General features: G+C 42.4%; 5 protein-coding genes across 8 annotated transcripts; 2 read left to right on the forward strand and 3 right to left on the reverse strand.

The window, feature by feature from the left end:
• Positions 1-1,019: 1,019 nt before the first annotated feature.
• On the forward strand, positions 1,020-2,452 carry Tfam (mitochondrial transcription factor A). Its single transcript, XM_076798659.1, has 4 exons — positions 1,020-1,318; positions 1,491-1,863; positions 1,963-2,061; positions 2,158-2,452. The coding sequence occupies exons 1-4, from the start codon at positions 1,260-1,262 to the stop codon at positions 2,356-2,358; spliced, it is 732 nt and encodes a 243-aa protein (XP_076654774.1). The 5' UTR covers positions 1,020-1,259; the 3' UTR covers positions 2,359-2,452.
• A 151-nt stretch (positions 2,453-2,603) lies between these two features.
• On the reverse strand, positions 2,604-4,216 carry LOC143360091 (uncharacterized). Its single transcript, XM_076798660.1, has 5 exons — positions 3,802-4,216; positions 3,600-3,731; positions 3,357-3,437; positions 3,039-3,283; positions 2,604-2,958 (listed from the first exon to the last, which is right to left on the reverse strand). The coding sequence occupies exons 2-5, from the start codon at positions 3,706-3,708 to the stop codon at positions 2,689-2,691; spliced, it is 705 nt and encodes a 234-aa protein (XP_076654775.1). The 5' UTR covers positions 3,709-3,731; positions 3,802-4,216; the 3' UTR covers positions 2,604-2,688.
• An 89-nt stretch (positions 4,217-4,305) lies between these two features.
• Positions 4,306-16,063, forward strand: Caf1-55 (chromatin assembly factor 1 p55 subunit). 2 transcript variants are annotated; one of them, XM_076798649.1, is made up of 6 exons: positions 4,306-4,460; positions 4,970-5,468; positions 5,561-5,818; positions 5,890-6,217; positions 6,303-6,485; positions 15,835-16,063. In XM_076798649.1, the coding sequence occupies exons 1-5, from the start codon at positions 4,442-4,444 to the stop codon at positions 6,480-6,482; spliced, it is 1,284 nt and encodes a 427-aa protein (XP_076654764.1). In that variant the 5' UTR covers positions 4,306-4,441; the 3' UTR covers positions 6,483-6,485; positions 15,835-16,063. The 2 variants fall into 2 exon arrangements, with proteins under 2 accessions (XP_076654764.1, XP_076654763.1); XM_076798648.1 differs by lacking the exon at positions 15,835-16,063 and having other exon boundaries at positions 6,303-7,444.
• On the reverse strand, positions 6,738-14,122 carry Slob (Slowpoke binding protein). 2 transcript variants are annotated; one of them, XM_076798643.1, is made up of 9 exons: positions 12,702-14,122; positions 10,770-10,939; positions 10,284-10,549; positions 9,905-10,199; positions 9,735-9,826; positions 9,119-9,244; positions 8,146-8,219; positions 7,971-8,018; positions 7,740-7,867 (listed from the first exon to the last, which is right to left on the reverse strand). In XM_076798643.1, coding segments are annotated over exons 1-9 (1,401 nt in total). In that variant the 5' UTR covers positions 13,031-14,122; the 3' UTR covers positions 7,740-7,866. The 2 variants fall into 2 exon arrangements, with proteins under 2 accessions (XP_076654757.1, XP_076654758.1); XM_076798642.1 differs by lacking the exon at positions 7,971-8,018 and having other exon boundaries at positions 6,738-7,867; positions 12,702-14,121.
• On the reverse strand, positions 14,763-16,870 carry LOC143360088 (non-structural maintenance of chromosomes element 3 homolog). 2 transcript variants are annotated; one of them, XM_076798657.1, is made up of 7 exons: positions 16,582-16,870; positions 16,414-16,504; positions 16,060-16,340; positions 15,824-15,992; positions 15,579-15,673; positions 15,389-15,517; positions 14,763-15,323 (listed from the first exon to the last, which is right to left on the reverse strand). In XM_076798657.1, exons 2-7 carry the CDS (start codon positions 16,415-16,417, stop codon positions 15,240-15,242), a joined length of 762 nt encoding a protein of 253 aa, XP_076654772.1. In that variant the 5' UTR covers positions 16,418-16,504; positions 16,582-16,870; the 3' UTR covers positions 14,763-15,239. The 2 variants fall into 2 exon arrangements, with proteins under 2 accessions (XP_076654772.1, XP_076654771.1); XM_076798656.1 differs by having other exon boundaries at positions 14,764-15,323; positions 16,414-16,870.
• Positions 16,871-18,476: the final 1,606 nt, after the last annotated feature.

The raw sequence follows: 18,476 nt of genomic DNA on the forward strand, positions 1-18,476 counted from the left end.
TAATCAAATTTTAAATCTGTGTATGCCTTAAACTTTCCTGCATCGCCAATCGTCGCGGAGAATTCATTCATCTTGAAGTCTCTTAATAGCAATCCATCTGCCATAAGGTGTATTCTTATAATTTTAATTTGATCTCTGGATGATTAAAACAATTCGATAGGAGAGCATTGAAAAATTAGATTTTTTCTAATGAAAATTCTGACAAAAATCTTCGTTTATCAGTGGACGATAGTGGCACCTCTTCCGGTGAAATGTGGAACCTCGGTATGGAGTCCTAAGGTGCCCTCACTTAGGAAATGAGAGTGCTCACGCCCGGGATTTTAGTATCATCTGTTTAGCCTGGACCAGAACCTGCATCATCTTACCTGCATCATTAGCAGCGGATTCTAAATAATGACAGCCATAATGCCAGTAGCTTCCAATGTAGTGGATGCTACTTCTATGTTAAAAGAGGGTCTTCTACGTAAACTCTGATCCAGCCTAAAAGATGATGTAGGGTCTAATACAGGCCAGAAGATGATGCAGGTTCTAATACTGGCTAAAAGGATGATGCAGGTTCTGGTCCAGGCTAAAAAGATGATGCAGAAAAGTGGGGACACTAAAACCCCGAGCGTGAACACTCTCATTCTCTCATCGGTGGTACTGTTAACCGTTACCGACTGTTTGTCATCCATCGCTACCAGCTTGAGCATTTCGCCGTTACGCGGAATGGCGCGTAATACGGACATCTTAACCGAAGTACGACATTTTGCCACAAACGGCGCTGTGTGGAATGCAACAAGCGATTCTTGCCGAAATATGCATTCTGTCTTATGACAAAAACGGCAAGAATCATTCACACTATTACAAACAATAATATTAATAATGCAAACATTTCTGTAATATGAGAATCGTAGATGATAATAAACTGTCAATTTTTGAATAATTATTTTTCCTCGTCTTGTAATACTGATTATTCAATTTTTATCTTCTCTATACCGGCACAGAATACATCATTTGGGGCTACAAGGAAGGAAGTACAGGCAAAGAGGAAGTACACGCCGACTTTTTTTCTATATATATTCAATGATCAGTTTTTAACGTGTATCACTGTACATATTCAATTAATAATTCTATACATAATTTAATAGTTTTCTACTACAAATAACCGTTTTCAACTTTTTGGTAAAAATGCGGATACGCACGTGTGTACTATAAATTGTGTATACAAAGCAAAACGATTGAACCGATAACGTTGGTTAAGGAATACTCTATTTACAATGGCAGGATTTGGAAGATGTATACTGTCTGCGGACACAAGAAATTTGTTAAGCAGAAGGTATCGTTTTCTATCATGTAGTGTCAATGTTATGTGATCAAACATTTTCATGAAAAACAATTCTTTAAGTTATAGTAAAATGTCCTTGTATAAGTTTCACGATGCACGTTTCTTTTAATAGCTTTAAGCCCTGATTTCTTATTTGTTATGTTTTTCCGTTTTACTATTTTAGAAGCTGCTTGTTGAAAATCTCCCAGAGTTTTCGACAAAGTACAATAAAGCAAACAGAACAAGTTGACCTCCCAACAAAACCAAAAAGACCACAACCATCTTTTCTTTTATTCTTACAAAGTATTAGGCCAAAATTAATGGAAGAAAACCCTGACATGAAAGCAATGGAAGTAGTACGAAAAGCTTCCACAGATTGGAATAACATGGATCCAGCTGTTAAAGAAACTTACAAAAATCAATATAGTCAGAAATACGAAGAATATTTGGAAAACTTAAAACAATATAAGGAATCATTAACAGACCAACAAAAAGAGTTACTGGCAGAACAGAAAAAGAAATCTAAAGAAAAAACGGATGCAATGAATATTAAACGGGTAATAAATGATATTTATTATGGTTGATATATATTTAATTCTTCAGAAATTAGTATTTTGTGAATCTTTAATCACCAAAAACATAAAATGTATTTGCAGAAAATGGACTTGTTTCAAAAGCCAAAAAAACCGCAAAACGCATTCCTACTATTTTTGGATTCTAAGAGGAAAATTGATAATCCACGTGAGAATCTTAAGGTACAGTAAATTTATGTCTAAAAAATGCATTTTTACTATGAAATCACTAATATTAATAATCTCTGTGTATTTATACATTTTCAAATGTTTTATCAGAGCTGGGTATGCGATACAACAGAAAAATGGAAGAAGATGTCAAATGAACAGAAAGAACGTTTTTATAGTGAATCATCAAAGCTAATGGAGCAATATAAGGAAGACCTTATCAAGTGGGAACAAAATATGATAAATTTAGGCCATCCAGATATTGTAAGACGTAGCAGCCTACAGAAGGCCAAAGTGGAGGAAGAGAGTTAGATTTTGACACGATTCAAATTGGCTTCACTAAATGATGTATAATTGATTTAATATTAAAATCTATATAAAAGTATCAAATTATAGAGTTTTGAAATCAACATTTTATATTTAACAATATGTTTTCACGAGTTATCAGCATCGAAAAATATTGTTAAGAAAATATGCAAATTGCATGCACTGCATGTGCATTTATTGCGCGTTACTTCTTCACGATATAAGCGATAATTACTTTATCACAATGAATTCGAAGTATGGCATGTATTTTTATTTTCTATAAAACTTTTACAAAACTTGTCTCGGTAAGCGTTTGTTTACATATGATCGATACAGTTATACATTTAGAATAGTTGGAGTATCAGTTTTGTACAAGCAGTGGGAAAAGGTATAATATATCGCGGTAAAACTAAAAACGTAGAGAGCCAAATCCTCGATCATCAAGTAAAATACAGTCGCAAATTTTTTAAATTGATAAGTTACTTCGGGTTTAATATTGCATAAGATCAAAGCGGTATACAAGAGGCTACCATCTTGCGTTGCTTGTGTACTTAGACAGTTGTATAAACGAACCAGCATCACTGGAAGGTATGGTGCAACAGCCGTCTGAAACGTCGAATCAAGAGTATTATTTAACTTTCATTATAATGCTATATTTAATTTTCGTTACAAAGATAAACAATTACCTTTCCAAATAAATAATCTAGTTCTAATGCTAGCAGTATATTGACAATAAAAGCTAGTAGTATATAATTTATACGATTCATTGGCAATAACGGTGGTGAGATTCTTGTTGGTGTAAGAGTGCTACCAACTTCTTCAGTTTCTGTTCTAGTATCGTTATATTTATCTTTTGGAGGGATCATCATATTGTTACAAACATTGTCTGGCTCGAGAATATTTGTATCCTTAATTCCATCATAGTATTTTTCTATAACATACAATAAAATAATAAGTACAATCATTCCATATATAAAGCTATAGTCAATGTCCAAATTCATTACCTGATATTATACCGTTTATATTTTGTTGTGTTTTCTCCTCTTGCATTCCTCTACACATAAATGAAGTTTGACTAGATATATCTAAGTACAAAGTTGAAAAATTTTAGCTAAATTAATTCCTTTAAATTGGAGACATTTATGTTTTTCACAAGATCAAGAACATTGATTTGCTACCGATACTACCTCCCAACTATAATGTTCTTTTCTTTCTTAATGATCCACAGGGATGAAAATATTGTTTACCTTCTGATTTGGTATCGCCATTGGAACCAGTAATTTTCAACAAACGCTTTTCTGCATTTTCTAAAATTCGCCTCCTTCTCGCGTCTCGTCTTGCTTTGATGTCTTCCATGTTTCTCGGTATATTTCCGTCAACTAACGTGCGGTTAGAGATCAAAATTTATACATTTCCCAACACGATAACAATGCAGTTGCCCATTATTACCTTCAAAATAGTGGTCGTAATAAATGATTCGGAGAAACGTTAAGTTAGCTTTCAAATATAGAAGACAACTCTCGGTTTATTATCATGTCAATCTCATACGTTGCCGGAGATAATTCGGCTTTATTATACCGAAAACGTAAACGAAATGTCATCGATTATGCGTAATTAATACCATTAGATTTTCTATTTTCTATAGCTGTGTTTGGTGGGTTTTTAGTTAGGCACTTCGACACAATGAGGAAACCGTTGTGTACAATAACTTAATATCTTCGACGTTCACCGATTTGATTTTACATCTGTTACCTAAATACAATAAAAAAACCACGGTTTGAACAAATTCAAAGTAATTTAGCTAACGTGCACGGAGTCGAGTGCACAAACATTTAGACGCGCAATACATATGCATGAAACGAAAGGTGCAGTGTAAACGTGGTTTAAGGTACATATCGCAAAATGTTTATAAGTTGGCGCGTCGCGCGCGCGATTTTGCACGATGAAAACGCGGCATACGCATTTAAGGCATTCTAGCAAGTAAGCTTGCATTTTTGATGAAATCCGGCTGGGCTTCGCGGCTTTTTGGCGGGTTAAGGGTTTTGTCAGTATTTCACGTAGTACTGTAAAGATTTAACGAAGCGCAAGGATGGGAGATAAAGACGGCGGTAAGAATAAAATACGTTCTCTGGTATCTCCGTTGAGCTTTCCGATTGTTCGTATATTTATAATTACTGAACGTTCGTTCAAAGGACGCTTTCCATATTATGGTAAACAAGATTGCCTCTCGCGAGAACTTCTTACGGATTTATCTTTGTAAGAAAGTGTCATTGATTCCGGAAAGTTCGCCGATGTGTTCGCGAAGTTTAATCGAAATCGTGAACAGAGAGAAAAATTGCTTCTTCTCTTTCAGTTTGAATGGTTTCAGAGAGAAGTTCTCGTTCATTCGCCGGCAGGTTATATCACCGGAAAGAATATAACATATTTATCGGTTGAATTCCAGTCTCTTCCCCAGATACTAGATGTTTTATGGCATATCTGAATTATTACCTTGTCTAATATTTTTTATAGTCGCCTGAAAATTGATTTTCCGGCAGTCTAACCAAACTATACCCGGACCTATTTAGTACTCGAACTCGTTTCAATGTGTTCCATTATGCATATTGTTCGGTTCCAGAGACTTTCGACGATGCCGTGGAAGAAAGAGTTATCAACGAAGAGTACAAAATATGGAAGAAAAACACCCCCTTTTTGTACGATCTTGTAATGACACATGCTCTCGAGTGGCCATCCTTGACCGCTCAATGGCTGCCCGACGTTACTAGGCCAGAGGGGAAAGATTACTCGGTACACCGTCTTATTCTGGGTACGCATACTTCAGACGAACAGAATCATTTGCTCATCGCCAGTGTTCAATTGCCGAATGAAGATGCTCAATTCGACGCGTCTCATTACGATAACGAGAAAGGGGAGTTCGGTGGATTTGGGTCGGTCAGTGGTAAAATAGAAATCGAAATAAAGATAAACCACGAAGGAGAGGTGAATAGAGCACGGTATATGCCTCAGAATCCTTGCGTTATAGCGACTAAAACCCCATCCAGTGATGTTCTCGTGTTCGATTACACTAAACATCCCAGTAAACCAGACCCAAATGGCGAATGTCAGCCTGACTTAAGGTAAACATGGATCTACTTTTCATAAAATATGTAGGATTTTAGGAAAAAGAGGTAGATTATCCGATGTTGACTTTGGTTGTTACTCGTAACAGATTGAGAGGACATCAGAAAGAAGGTTACGGCCTGTCGTGGAATCCAAATCTGAATGGATATTTGCTGAGCGCGTCCGACGATCATACGATCTGTCTGTGGGACATTAACGCGCCGCCGAAAGAAAACCGTGTTATCGACGCGAAAACCATATTCACAGGACACACCGCTGTAGTCGAGGATGTAGCATGGCACTTACTACACGAGTCTCTGTTCGGTTCGGTCGCGGACGACCAAAAGTTAATGATATGGGATACAAGGTACCAACTTAATGGGATTACCCAATACATATTATCGCAACAGATCGTTAAGAACTTGGTCCCATTTGTAGGTGTAACAACACGAGCAAACCGAGTCACACGGTGGACGCTCACACCGCCGAAGTGAATTGTTTAAGTTTCAATCCGTACTCGGAATTCATCCTGGCGACCGGCAGCGCTGACAAGACCGTAGCGCTCTGGGATCTGAGGAATCTGAAGCTGAAGCTACATTCTTTCGAATCTCACAAGGACGAGATCTTCCAAGTCCAGTGGTCGCCGCACAACGAGACGATATTAGCTAGTAGCGGCACAGACAGGCGTCTACACGTATGGGATTTGAGTAAAATCGGCGAAGAGCAGTCCAGCGAGGATGCCGAGGACGGCCCACCCGAGTTACTGGTACATACGTTCGATTCGTGTCATGCTAAATCATGTTTGATTCGCTTACAGTCATTCACATTCGTTTGTTTCTTTTCCCGTACAGTTCATACACGGTGGCCACACCGCGAAGATCAGCGATTTCTCATGGAATCCAAACGAACCGTGGGTGATATGTTCAGTGTCGGAGGATAACATAATGCAGGTATGGCAAATGGCGGAAAACATTTACAACGACGAAGAGCCGGACACGCCAGCGAGCGAACTTGAAGCTGGTGCTTCATAAACTGTGAGAAATAATCAATTAAATTATTTGATATTGAAATTTTCTATGGATATGCGCGCGCGCACGCGTGAAATTGATCATTCGAGCTAGTATAAGAGAGACGTTAAGACGAGTTTGTACGTTAAAACGAAAAGAACATCAAGAAGCAATAATGTCTATTTTTACTACCGATCTTAAGGCCCGTTCGCGCATCAGCCGCGATTCTAGAAGATATAGATCGAACGAACGTCGAGCATCCGCCGCGTCTATGTCTCGTTTCCTTTCGTTTTCGCTTTCATTTTCTCTTTGATTCGCTCCAGCTGATTCGTTCAATTTCTCCACCATTGTATATGTAGCACTAAGCCGAATGCGCTGGACGAAACGTCCCTTTCTCGACTTTCTATATAGGGTCAGAGTACAAAGTAAGAGCGAAAGAGCGCCGCCGCCCCTGTCTGTTGATAGATTCCGTGTCTTTTTCTCTTCCGTTCGAATTTCCGCGATTCGAATATTATCCACGGACGCGCAACCACACCGAACCGAAACAGTCGCTCGGATCTCTGTTCGATCGGTTCGATCTCGAATCGAATCGACGTGAATTGTTCGACAACTCGATCTGTATCCGGCGAAACGTTATTGTTTTCCTGATTTCTCCGTACAAGCCGAGAACGTTCCGAGTTCCCGCTACTCGGGGCTATATTCGAGGTTCTTCCTGTTTCGTTCGTCTCCGCATCGTTTCCTTCTTCCATCCCACCCTCGAATCACATCTTATCGCCGAGTCATTTCCCTGTTCCGACACCGGTCAATTAAACTATCGGAAAAACCGTACAGTAAATACACGTGGTAGAAAAAGCTCGATGGAAAAAGGTGTCGAGTCTTCGATGCTTGTAAAGTAATATTTCACCGTTTCCCTAACACTTTTCAACGATACGGATGTCTTGGGTGTGTTTTAATACTTTGGATAATAAAATCGACCGTACGTATTATGACTTTTCTTTATTTTTTCCTCCTCTATACGGTTTCATAATTTTCTCTTCCTCTTCTTCTTCTTCTTCTTCTTTTTTCTCTTTTCTTTTACTAAATATATGTATATGTATATATATATATACATGTATATACGTATATATATGTGTTTGTATAATATTATCGCCGTTAGCTCGTATCGTAAAGATTTTGTTGGAACGCTTTTTGGCACTTGGTACAGAATGATACGAATACAAGATTCACGAAGGACAGCGACGATACGCGTTCTAGAGTCGAATGATCTCGTAGAAACATTGTTCCCGCAGAATTACACAGCCGTGTTCGATAGTTCGTTGTAGATTTCGTCGAGCAGCGAGTGTTCGCAGACCGTCTCCGGTCTGTGCAGAGACAAAGCGTCGACGTCGACCACGTCCAGGCTCGAAACTCTGCAAATCGGAAAACAGCGCGAGCGTGAATTCTAACGGTGAAAAACCGTCCGCGCGGCGCGATTAGCGTCGATTAATTATAGGATCCTGGGGTGGTCATTACCAAAATCTGCGTGTTAAATACACGTCGCTTATAGACCGCGATCGCTGTCTGTTGTGCATGCAAAATGAACGTTTAGCAAAATTTGTACATTTTTTTTGTGGTTCTTTTCTCTTTTTTTTTGTTTTGTTCGAAAAATAGGTAGAAACGGATCGATTTCAACGTAGCCATTCGTTACCTCTTAGTCACGTTTTGTCGTTTAATGCCATCGAGCAAGTTCGCGATCGATGGTGTTAACGTTGGTCGAAATATCTGCAACAGAACGAGAAAGTCACGTGAATCGGAGCGTGCCTGTGCGCCATTTCTACTGTTTACTAGGGGTGTGCGGGAACCCGAAATATCGGGAAGAGGTCGGGTCGGGTTCCCGAAAATTTCGAGATTCCCGAAAGAATCGGGTTTCCTAAAAATTTCGATTTCCCTTTACGGAATCCCGATTATTTCGAGAACCAGAAACTTTGAGAACCCGATGGTCGGGCCGAGTCGGGAAGAAGTCGGGTCGGGTTCCCGAAAATTCTGAAATTCCCGAAAGAATCGGGTTTCCCAAAAATTTCAATTTCCCTTTACGGAGTCCCGAAAATTCTGAGATTCCCGAAAGAATCGCGTTTCCCGAAAATTTCGATTTCCCTTTCGGGAGTCCCGATTATTTCGAGAATCCCGACTCTTTGGAGAACCCGAAATATCGGGAACCCAATGGTCGGGCCGAGTCGGGTCGGGTCGGGTTCCCCAAAAATTTCGAGATTCTCGAAAGAATCGGGTTTCCCGAAAATTTCGATTTCCTTTTACGGAATCCCGATTATTTCGAGAATCCCGACTTTTCCGAGAACCCGAAATATCGGGAACCCGATGGTCGGGCCGAGTCGGGTCGGGTCGGGTTCCCGAAAATTTCGAGATTCCCGAAAGAATCGCGTTTCCCGAAAATTTCGATTTCCCTTTAGGGAGTCCCGATTATTTCGAGAATCCCGAAATTTTCGGGTACCCGTCCCGACCCGATATTTCGGGTTTTGGCACAGCCCTACTTTTCACACGCACAGGGGCGTTCGAAAACGTTTTGCCGAGCCCCCCGCATCGATTGCATGGATTCCCGTCGGCTTGTTTATTTGGTATGTTTACGAACGCGTTGTGCATATATTCGAGGGCAGAAGGATTCTTACCGTGACGGGAGCGCTGCGCATTTCGCGAAGATCGATGTTTCGGAACAAATCGTGAACAAGAAGCTCCTCGATATTTCTCCGGCGACTGGTTGGCTCGCCGAATATGTACTTCAGCAGTTCGGTCACCTGTGCAAGGGAACGTTCTCGTCAATGTTTTCATCGTCGTCAAAGCCCGTGGATTTTCTCGGGCCCGCGGCAAAATTAACACTTTGAACGCCAAACTAGAAACCCGAAAAATTCCATGAAATCAAAGTAAGTTATTTAATGAAATAAAAATTGCAAAAAATTAAATGTACGATACTGAGTAATCCTCCAACTTGCATGTTACAGATCCTAATTAACTTTAGTACAATGAATATATCAACGTAAAAATTCATTTTAAATACTGCACAAATAATTCCGTCAGCCACATATGGCTGACGTGGCGTTCAACGTGTTAAACGACCCTTCGCTTGGACGGACAAACGATCTCTGCAGTAACCACGAACCCAAGAAAATAACAAGCGAAACAGAACGAACAGAAAAATCAACGAAAAGTAAAAGCTGAAGGTACAAAGTAGTAGTAGAGAAAAAGAGGGCGAGAGAGAGAGAAAGAGAGATAGAGAGAGATTTGTACTTGTGGATACATTTCAAGATCCGAGAGATGTATGGAATTCGGTTTGAACGTTCTTAATTCGTAACCAGCGCACATTTCGAATAGCATATGACCTGCAAGTAGACGTAGCGTGTAGAGTTTGATAAATTACAGTTCGAGGGGGGGAAAAAAGCGTGGAGGATCGATCTTACCGAAGGACACGATGTCGATGGGAGTAGTCGGCGAGATTCGCGAAGCGATTACCGGATGTATACGGCTGGTGAAGCCGAGGAGCGTGTTCTCGAGGCCGGCGAGCCGTGCCACGCCGTTCTGAACGAGCACGTTGCCCGAGTGTAAATGCGTCACCATCGGGAATTCCCTTTTCTTCAGGAAGATCAACGCTTCCAACACTTGCCGGCCCATTTGTTGGATCTGCGGCAAGGGCAGTCCTTTGCCGCGGGAAGCGTACTTTTGTCCCCAATCCTCGTTCCAGCCGGTTCTTTCGATCTGCCGAGCAACAACGCGTCACTCTCTCTCTCGCGTCTCGATTTCGTTTCCTCACGAGATTAGGTCTCCACTCCGTGTACTCACCCCGTAAATCAAGTCCTTCAGGCTACCCTGACTGATAGGCTGAACCACGATCACGTAATTCTCGCGTTCATATTCGAGAAAATCGATGTCGAATATAGGGCATATGTACGGATGCTGTAACGCCAAAAACAAGTCGCTTAAAATGTTTTTCGTCAGTGAGGAAACGATCAACGAGCAATTGCTGCTCAACGGCGCCAAGGTGATCAGTCGATCGGTCTTTAGGGAAGTGTCCCTCACCGAGAACCAGTGTTTGTTCACCCTCGAGCCTGAAACATCCCGCGAAAAACGAACGGACGAGCAACAAATTTATGGAAGTTTGTCTATCGAAACATGATGTTGTTGCGCCGGAGAGAAATCGTCGAGAGACGGGAGAAAGAGAGAGAGAGAGAGAGAGAGAGAGCAACGTGGGTGGTTGAACGAGGAACATGAAGAGGAGGAGGAGGAGGAACAAGGGGTGGAGATTGAGCGGAGGGCTCGAGAGCTTACCGAGATTATTCAGCTGCTTGACGAGACTATAGCGCGGCGTTCTTCGGATATAAGCCTGGCAAATTGATAAAGCACGATCTCGAGATCTTTTCTCCATTTCCATGTACTCGGTGGCATCCTCGCACACCGACGGTCCGTGGCCCAATGCCGTGTAGCTGTGTCTTCCGTTTCTGCCTCGGTCAAATTCGTGTTTCGATCAGATTTTTCCTTACTCGAATCGTATTCCCATTTACACTTATCTCGTTCGGTCAAAAATCGGATTTAGCCGATCGTGTTCGATACACGAGGGGGAAAATCAAGCAAAACGGAAAATACCTGACCAGCACGTCCGAATCGTTCGTAAAAACGGCGCAACGTTCGAGAGGAATTTCTCGATCGGGTGAACGATTTCTAGAACGATGCCAATAACGGATTAGATTATCGAACCAACGATTACAAACTGGATCGGTCTCGTTTGGGTTGCCAGCGAGCAGCCATCCGTCTCTGCGAGCGCAACCAAGGGTTTCATCCAATAAGATCGCCCGTGTAAATGTAAATTAATATCGCTGTCGTCGATGTTCCACCCTTTGCGGAGCGAAAAGAAATACAATGCGAGAAACGCGGGAAAAAATCGAGTTTCGGAGGAGGGATGATCCATTCGCCCGGTTGGAAGGAGGATGTTTACGATAACGATTGCAGGGGTCGCTCAGTTGTTTGGCGATCGTCGATCGATCTCGATCGAATGTCGTCGAGCGGTGACTTTCAATTCTGATTGTTTTTCGCCGACAATTACCGGGCAGGTACACGTTGTTCTTAATCCACGGATCGAATCGATTTCACGATCTAGGGCCAGGTCATGCTAATCGGTCCGGATCCTGAGGGTGTATACACGCTAGAACCAAATTCCAGGGTTTCCAATTCGAATTTATTTCTTATTTTTGTCGTCAATATTTGGTTTCCCCGTTTTCGTATCTAGCGTTTGTCCGGACCGATTAGTGTGACCCCTATTCGGAACCGGGAAACATAGTTCACCGACGACAGCCAGATAAGAAATAGAAATCGTCACCCGAGCGAACGTCGTCTTCTCGGTGGTATTCGTTTTTTTCGAGATCGGCAGCTCTGCGAGAAATTCCTGTGTCGATCCAAAGTCTCCACACAGCGACGCGCGGCCGTCGAACAACTATCGGGATCCATTGTGCTTCCGATACTGACTACGCGATCCTCGGATCGATCGCGACTCGGATCGGGTTTGTAAACGAGCCCGGTCGAACGGAACGTGTCATACGTGAGCGGGGATTTCAATCATCGCAATGTTCAAATACTAAGCGCGGTCGCTGCAACTGTTTCCGAAGAGAAAAGGATTATCCGGAGTTATCGTTCATTCGAACAATATCTGCGAACGGGCACGCGTTCGCTATGGTAGCGTCGATTATACCTAAACAGGTCTCTTTTACGCCGAATAGAAAATAGAAAATCAACGTCGGGACCGCGGTGTCGATTATCCTCGTTGATCTAGCATGTACGGTGACTCACTTGATCGATCGAGTACCCTTCAAATCGAAATAACTCTTTTAACGCCTTGACTGCCAAACTAGAAACCTAAAAAATTCCATAAAATCAAAGTAAGTTATTTAATGAAATAAAAATCGAAGAAAATTAAATGTACGATTTTACTGTCTTGCATTTTACAGGTCCTAATCAAATTTGGCACAATGAATCTATTAACGTAAAAATTCATTTTAAAACCTGGCAGTCAACGTGTTAAGACAGAACCAAGCGACTCGAGCGGTTTCGGGAAGCTAGGATTACAAATTCTGAGAAAATTCTAGTTTCCTGAATGAAAGAAACTCGAGTCGCTCGGAGCATTTTGAGAAAAGTTATTCCGTTTCGAAGGATGCCCGATTAATTACGCGATTCACCGTGGATGTTGTTTGTCGGAGTCGGACGAATTACCTGACGTCCGGTTCCTTACAACCCCGTGCGGCGGACACGCGGCTGAACAGAATCTTGGCTAAATTGTCGATTTTATTGGTCAGCTGATAGCCCTTCTCTTCGTCGCTGTCCTCGTCCTCGATGCTCGCGCTTCTTCCACGGCGGAGGGTTCCGCGCGCCGACACCATGGCCTCGGAGTCGAGCTCGATGGCACTTTGAGTTCTCCGGTTAACGGCTCGACGTTTCCGCCGCGTTCGCGGACGTTCCTGCCAGAACCTGTCATGTCCGGTTACGTCCGATTCCTTGTGGTCCTCGTCCCGCTTGTTCAAGTTCTGGTATAGATTGAACATGATTCGATCTTGATCGTGCCCCTGGATCCGGAAATGTTCTCGGCCCTAACGAGAGGGCATCGAACGCGCAATTTTCTTTCGCTCGAGGTCTCTCGTCCGTTCGACCTCTGGACTAGGTCTGGTCGGGAGGAATGCACTTCTGCAAGGGAAACGTTCACCGTACCCAATCCCACTCTTGCTGGCTCTGTTCGTGTATATGTTGCGCCCACGTAGGGCGCATGGTATCCTTTGCCGCGCGATGGAAGGTCCTGTCCCCGGAGGTCCACGCCTCGCGTCTAGTAGCCTCGAGACGACTCCTTTTCTTCGATCGTGGACGATCACTCTCGTGTTTCCTCGGTTGGTCCCGTTGTTCGCGCGTTTCGCGTGCTCGCTGCTCGCGACCCTTGCCGAGATCGCGTCGGATGGTCCCCTAGAGTCGTCCCGGTAGCAACAAACCACCGGGAGGAACAGCTGTATAAAATGCTATGGTGAAGTCGATGGCCCGATCGCTATCGTAGAAAAAATGTAAACGAGCGGACGATGGTGAAGGTGCGCGCGGTACTGCGACACTACGAACCGCGCGCGCCACCCACGCAGCGCAACCACCTATCCACCAGACCCGACTGGAACACCGTCGAACACTGACCACCACCGTCGACTCCGCGCTCCAAGCCAGCCCGGCCTGACACACATTTCCCGCATTGCTGGCTCAACGGCCGATATATAGCATTAGAACCACCGTATATACCTATACATGCACCGGGTCTCTCCCGTCTCTCTCTCTCTCTCTCTCCCGTCTCTCGCGTTCTCGGCCCTGCGCAATCTCCATCCGCCATGCCTCCACGCAGCTCTCTTACTTACCCTCTCGAATCACGTATCCCTTGTTTAACGTCTCCACGATCTTTTACGGATTCGTCTGTACCGTGGCTCCCCGCCGCTCGATCTGTCCCACCTTTTCACAAGAGAGCACCCCCTCGTGCTAGAGTAGGCTCCGAATCGGTAGTCCACTACCGCCGGAAATACTCCGACAACCAACATCCTCGCGATACTCGAAAACAGGGTAAGAGACCCAGCTCCTGTCGTTCCGCACGGGGACTCCCACGGGAACGCTCCTGAGCCGGTAATTCACTAAATCGTGATTAAACTGCGGATATAAAACTTGTCCGCGTTAATTGCAAGCTACAGGAGCTACGTAGATACGTGTTTCTTGTCTCGGCCCTTGTGTAGCCAACCAAGTACCCATTTACTGCATTTCTTTCAACAATCTGTTAACGTTCCTCTAAATATATGACATTACTGCTCTGAGCATTCATTCTTTGGTCACTACTATATCGATTTATAGTGCCAAAATAATAAGATCTGTTGATGCGGGCCAACAATTCTACTTAACACCAGGAACAACCACCAAATCACTTTGATCTCCCATGCTTTTAAAATCTGTTGATGTAGTGCCAAAATAATAAATACTAAAGTTTTAAAATTATCTATACATTTTGGTCGGCTGCACAAGGGTTAATCATTCGAAGGAGTTGAAAGCGACACGACAGTGTTTTGAATCCGCAGTCTAATCATGATACTCTCGAAATCCTTTTTCTGTTCAAGCGATTGAAATCAACAGAGAATCTCAGATAATTCGGTTGTTTTTCGATTCATAAATCATTTGCAATATTGAAATTAGCTGTTTTCCCAAGGACTAATATTCACCCTTCGAGACGGATCCGGAGAGGAAATAAAATTATTCCCAAAGTATTATAATTTTCTGAATTTTCAGTTTGGAGATGTTCACGTGTCGATTCACAGCAACGGAGGAAAGCTCCAACCATGCGATTCATGCAATTATCCTGCTTTATTGTTTCGTTCGTTTCCTCTTGCCATTCGCTTTACACGGATCGTCGAATTGTACGACGTAACGCCGGAAGAAAATATGAATCCAATTAGATTCGGTTAAAACTAGGCCAATAGGACACGTTTCAGATTCCTCTGACCCCAATGTTGAACTCGAAGACCGCGCACGAACTTTAATCTCGCTCCGCAGTTTTACGGCTGCTCTCAGGGTCGTTCAGACAAAAGGAAAAAGAGAAAAAGTGAAAAAAGTTTATTTCTTAGCTGGAAAATATTATTCGCATAGATGCTCGACATTTCCGATTCGTAAACAATAGTCTTTGCGATGCTCTCGTTTTCCTTTGTTTTCCGTGGCACGACGAGATGCGATGATTCAACTCCGATACGCTTAGCCGACCTGATCGGACTTTTCTCGCGATACCATTGTCTTATATTGTAATGACCAACTGTTTATCGGACGTCCATTGTAGATCTAAGGGCAAAGGGTGTTATAGTTCCATTGAAATACTGCTTCGACGAAAGTGGCTGCGCCCTTACCTCGGATGCAAATTCCAAGGCCGTGCGACGGGAAAATTCGTATTCTGCACGAGGTCCCCATTTGTACTCAATTTTCGACGTTTCGTTCTTGTCCTCTATCTTATCGAGATATCTTTGGGCTACGAATACCTGAAGAATAAGCTTGCTTCGAGTTACCAAAAGATTTGTGATAATGTTTATTCTTTCTTACCTCGGATACGATATGCTTGACGTCACCAAAATAACTGTGATTCTGAACATTGTCGGTAATGATACCCAAATTCGTTAGAAAATCCAAAAGAGACTCTAGAATGATCAACCGTTAGTTAAAGAAATAAAGATGTTATTTGTATAATTTATAAATCTTTCACGTATTTTCTAAGCAGTTCCACATATATTAAAACTATACAGTGACAAGTAACCGGAACAGATCCAAGAAATAGTTTTATCGATTACCTTCTCTACAGGATTCCTCGCCCATAAAGATGTGCGTAAGGACCAAGAACAACAACACTTTTTGGCTACCTTCTGTTCCCATAGGCTGAATGTGAGGCAGGCTATTCACCAATTCATTTACCAATATGTACTTGTTACCTTCTAATTCTACTAGATCATACCCGAAGATCTACAAACACATTTATTTGTATAGCGAAATGGTTGTAACATAAACTGAATGGAAGGCTAATTCGTACCTTCAACAGCAGAGTCTTGACTTTATTTATCACACGATGAAATTGCTTCCCTTGTCCTCCGAGCACGTTCTTGATTATTCGCGATTTATTGATAACTTGTTTGTCTCTGTCCAACACGAAAAGATACCTTATCACGCTGTTAGCAAGTTGAGCCTCTTCCTCTGAAACCATGCGATTTGGTGAGGATGCATGGAAACTTTCGCTCGTGCTCGGCTGTGACAGGCTCTCAAATCTTTTTCTTTTTCTGCCGGTGCTCGGCTGTGACAGGTTCCGTGATAATTCTGTTCATAGAAAAAAAAAGATTATTAACGCATCACTGCAACGAATAGATAAACAATAGTGTTCTTTACTAACCCATCTTGTGCAGCAGAACGATAGCCACTTGTTCCGAATCAAAATATTTTGAAAATGAAGCTTTTCGCGGGAACTTCTGTGTAGTCCTTTTCTACCATAAACATTTGTATAGTGCTAGCAGGTATCGTTTCCTACATTTTTATATTTGTTGCTATACAATTTATTTACTTTGTTCGGTGACGTCGTATCGTTTGATGATTTCTTATTTTTCCTGTCATTTGACGGACATTATTTTCTAGGTTAGACAGTTAAAGAAGGAGGTTGATTGAGGTTAGGTTGGATTCAAAATATCAAAACAGATCTCCTCTCTGATCAAAATAGTGGCGGTAGATGATCGAGAAGGTTACTGATCTCCTCCTAATTAGCATTTAGAGACAATTATCGTTAATCGTCAAGTTTTCAAGTGATACTTCGCTGAAAAGTCACAATGGAAAGAAGCAGTAGCGCCATTCGCGTCAAGAAGTCTAACCTGATAGACAATTAGTATCGCGGTCTATCGCTAGATGTCGCAAGACGGCTAAAAATCGATTCGATTATTTAGAGAATTCGATGCTCGATTAACCCGTAGATCGACTAATTTCGCGATTATAAAAACGCCTACGAAGGCGTTGCTTGTGACGCATCATCAATTACTATACTGTAGTATATAGTTTATACTACACGATACAATCATTATCGTGCGACGTAATAGAATTCCAGTAATACTACCTGATATTAACAAAAGAAAGCGATACAACTGATAACAATTTTTGTCGAATAACAACAATTTTTAATACCCTAATCGACGAATTGAATATTCTCACGGATGACGCAAAAGTGCGTCAAATTAGATCGCGTGCAAGAGACTGTGGGATGCATTTTTAATTTTACATTGTTTTTATTATGCGATTTTTTACGAACAATATACATAAATTGTTTTTCCGTATATTTTGTAGCACGCTTCTATGCATTTTCTATGGGTCCTCGAATAAGGCATTGGTACGTACAATTAGACACGATTGGAAGGCATTTCTATTTCCATTGAACCCACCGTATCGATTCGAGCAATGCGGTAATAGTAGTTAATTAACAACTCAATTATTCGTCGAATAGCCTTGGAGAACTTTGGAGCGGGCACGTGTCCTGCGTTACGGGTAATCGTTTATTAAACTTTCTTTTCGAATAATATTTAGCGATTTAATCAAACTAGCCTCTCGATGGCTTCGTAGAACCGTCCAATGTCGCCGGCTCATACCAATTGGCTACGATCGCAAATTTAAGGTCCGTACAGACACGCTGCACATCCACCACGATGTCGGTGGCTGAGAATTGGAGGACGAAATTCAAAGCCGGACGTTGCCGTCTTCTTCATTCTTCGAACCGCTATCGTAGGACATACTGCGCGCAACAGTCTTCCTGTTACAGGAGCTTACGCTCGCAGTCGCATTTTTATTTTGACCCTAGACGATTGGGAACGGCCGAGGCACATGGCGCCGTTCCTATAAAGTAGGTGTAATTAATAATAAAAAAAAAACGTTCATCTCATAAAATAGATTAAAACTACATCTCTTCGCAATAAGTAAATGCTTAATTGTACATCTAACTATTTACTTCCTAGGCTATACGCATAATACGTTAATTTCTTACGATCCGGAAATCAACCAGAAGTCTCAATTTCCTAGATTGAAACACCCCTTACGAGGGTAGCTTTGTCAAGACTGTTTCTCATTCTAGTAAGTAAATAACAACAGAAAAAATTCTAAAACCGTACTTTTTGTAATTAGTAATGTACGATTAACAGAGACGTGGATTTTGTCGAGCTTTTTACGATTCTGGCCCGCAGTGCGACTCGTTCGGTGTTTCTCGAGCACCCTGTACACTGGTCTGGCCGTACCGTCGCGAAACACCGGAGGAAACTGGCTCGTATGCGAGAGCTTGGCGCCACACTGTCGCATCCTATATACAGAATCACTCTCGCACGAACTATACGAGCACATACTTGGACGGAGAAAACGCGTACACACCGTAGCCGCCGTGCTGTAGCCACCGCATGGCGGCATGCCTAAACCTAGGGGGAAAAAGCA

Source organism: Halictus rubicundus, chromosome 12 (assembly GCF_050948215.1).
Source record: "Halictus rubicundus isolate RS-2024b chromosome 12, iyHalRubi1_principal, whole genome shotgun sequence".
Taxonomy (NCBI): domain Eukaryota; kingdom Metazoa; phylum Arthropoda; class Insecta; order Hymenoptera; family Halictidae; genus Halictus; species Halictus rubicundus.

Coding starts and splice junctions, on each gene's coding strand:
- LOC143360088 (XM_076798657.1), bottom strand. Junction 15,674..15,823: donor CGAGGAATCCTGTAGAGAAG/GTAATCGATAAA, acceptor TGATCATTCTAG/AGTCTCTTTTGGATTTTCTA. Junction 15,324..15,388: donor CCTTGGAATTTGCATCCGAG/GTAAGGGCGCAG, acceptor CTTTGCCCTTAG/ATCTACAATGGACGTCCGAT.
- Tfam (XM_076798659.1), top strand. CDS start 1,260: ATGGCAGGATTTGGAAGATGTATACTGTCTGCGGACACAAGAAATTTG. Junction 1,319..1,490: donor AGAAATTTGTTAAGCAGAAG/GTATCGTTTTCT, acceptor TTACTATTTTAG/AAGCTGCTTGTTGAAAATCT. Junction 1,864..1,962: donor ATGCAATGAATATTAAACGG/GTAATAAATGAT, acceptor ATGTATTTGCAG/AAAATGGACTTGTTTCAAAA.
- LOC143360091 (XM_076798660.1), bottom strand. CDS start 3,708: ATGGAAGACATCAAAGCAAGACGAGACGCGAGAAGGAGGCGAATTTTA. Junction 3,438..3,599: donor TGGCGATACCAAATCAGAAG/GTAAACAATATT, acceptor CTTTGTACTTAG/ATATATCTAGTCAAACTTCA. Junction 2,959..3,038: donor TAGATTATTTATTTGGAAAG/GTAATTGTTTAT, acceptor TCGACGTTTCAG/ACGGCTGTTGCACCATACCT.
- Caf1-55 (XM_076798649.1), top strand. Junction 5,819..5,889: donor TTAATGATATGGGATACAAG/GTACCAACTTAA, acceptor TCCCATTTGTAG/GTGTAACAACACGAGCAAAC. Junction 6,218..6,302: donor ACGGCCCACCCGAGTTACTG/GTACATACGTTC, acceptor TTTCCCGTACAG/TTCATACACGGTGGCCACAC.
- Slob (XM_076798642.1), bottom strand. CDS start 13,030: ATGTTCAATCTATACCAGAACTTGAACAAGCGGGACGAGGACCACAAG. Junction 10,550..10,769: donor CAAGCAGCTGAATAATCTCG/GTAAGCTCTCGA, acceptor GGGATGTTTCAG/GCTCGAGGGTGAACAAACAC. Junction 9,245..9,734: donor ATCTTGAAATGTATCCACAA/GTACAAATCTCT, acceptor TCCCTTGCACAG/GTGACCGAACTGCTGAAGTA.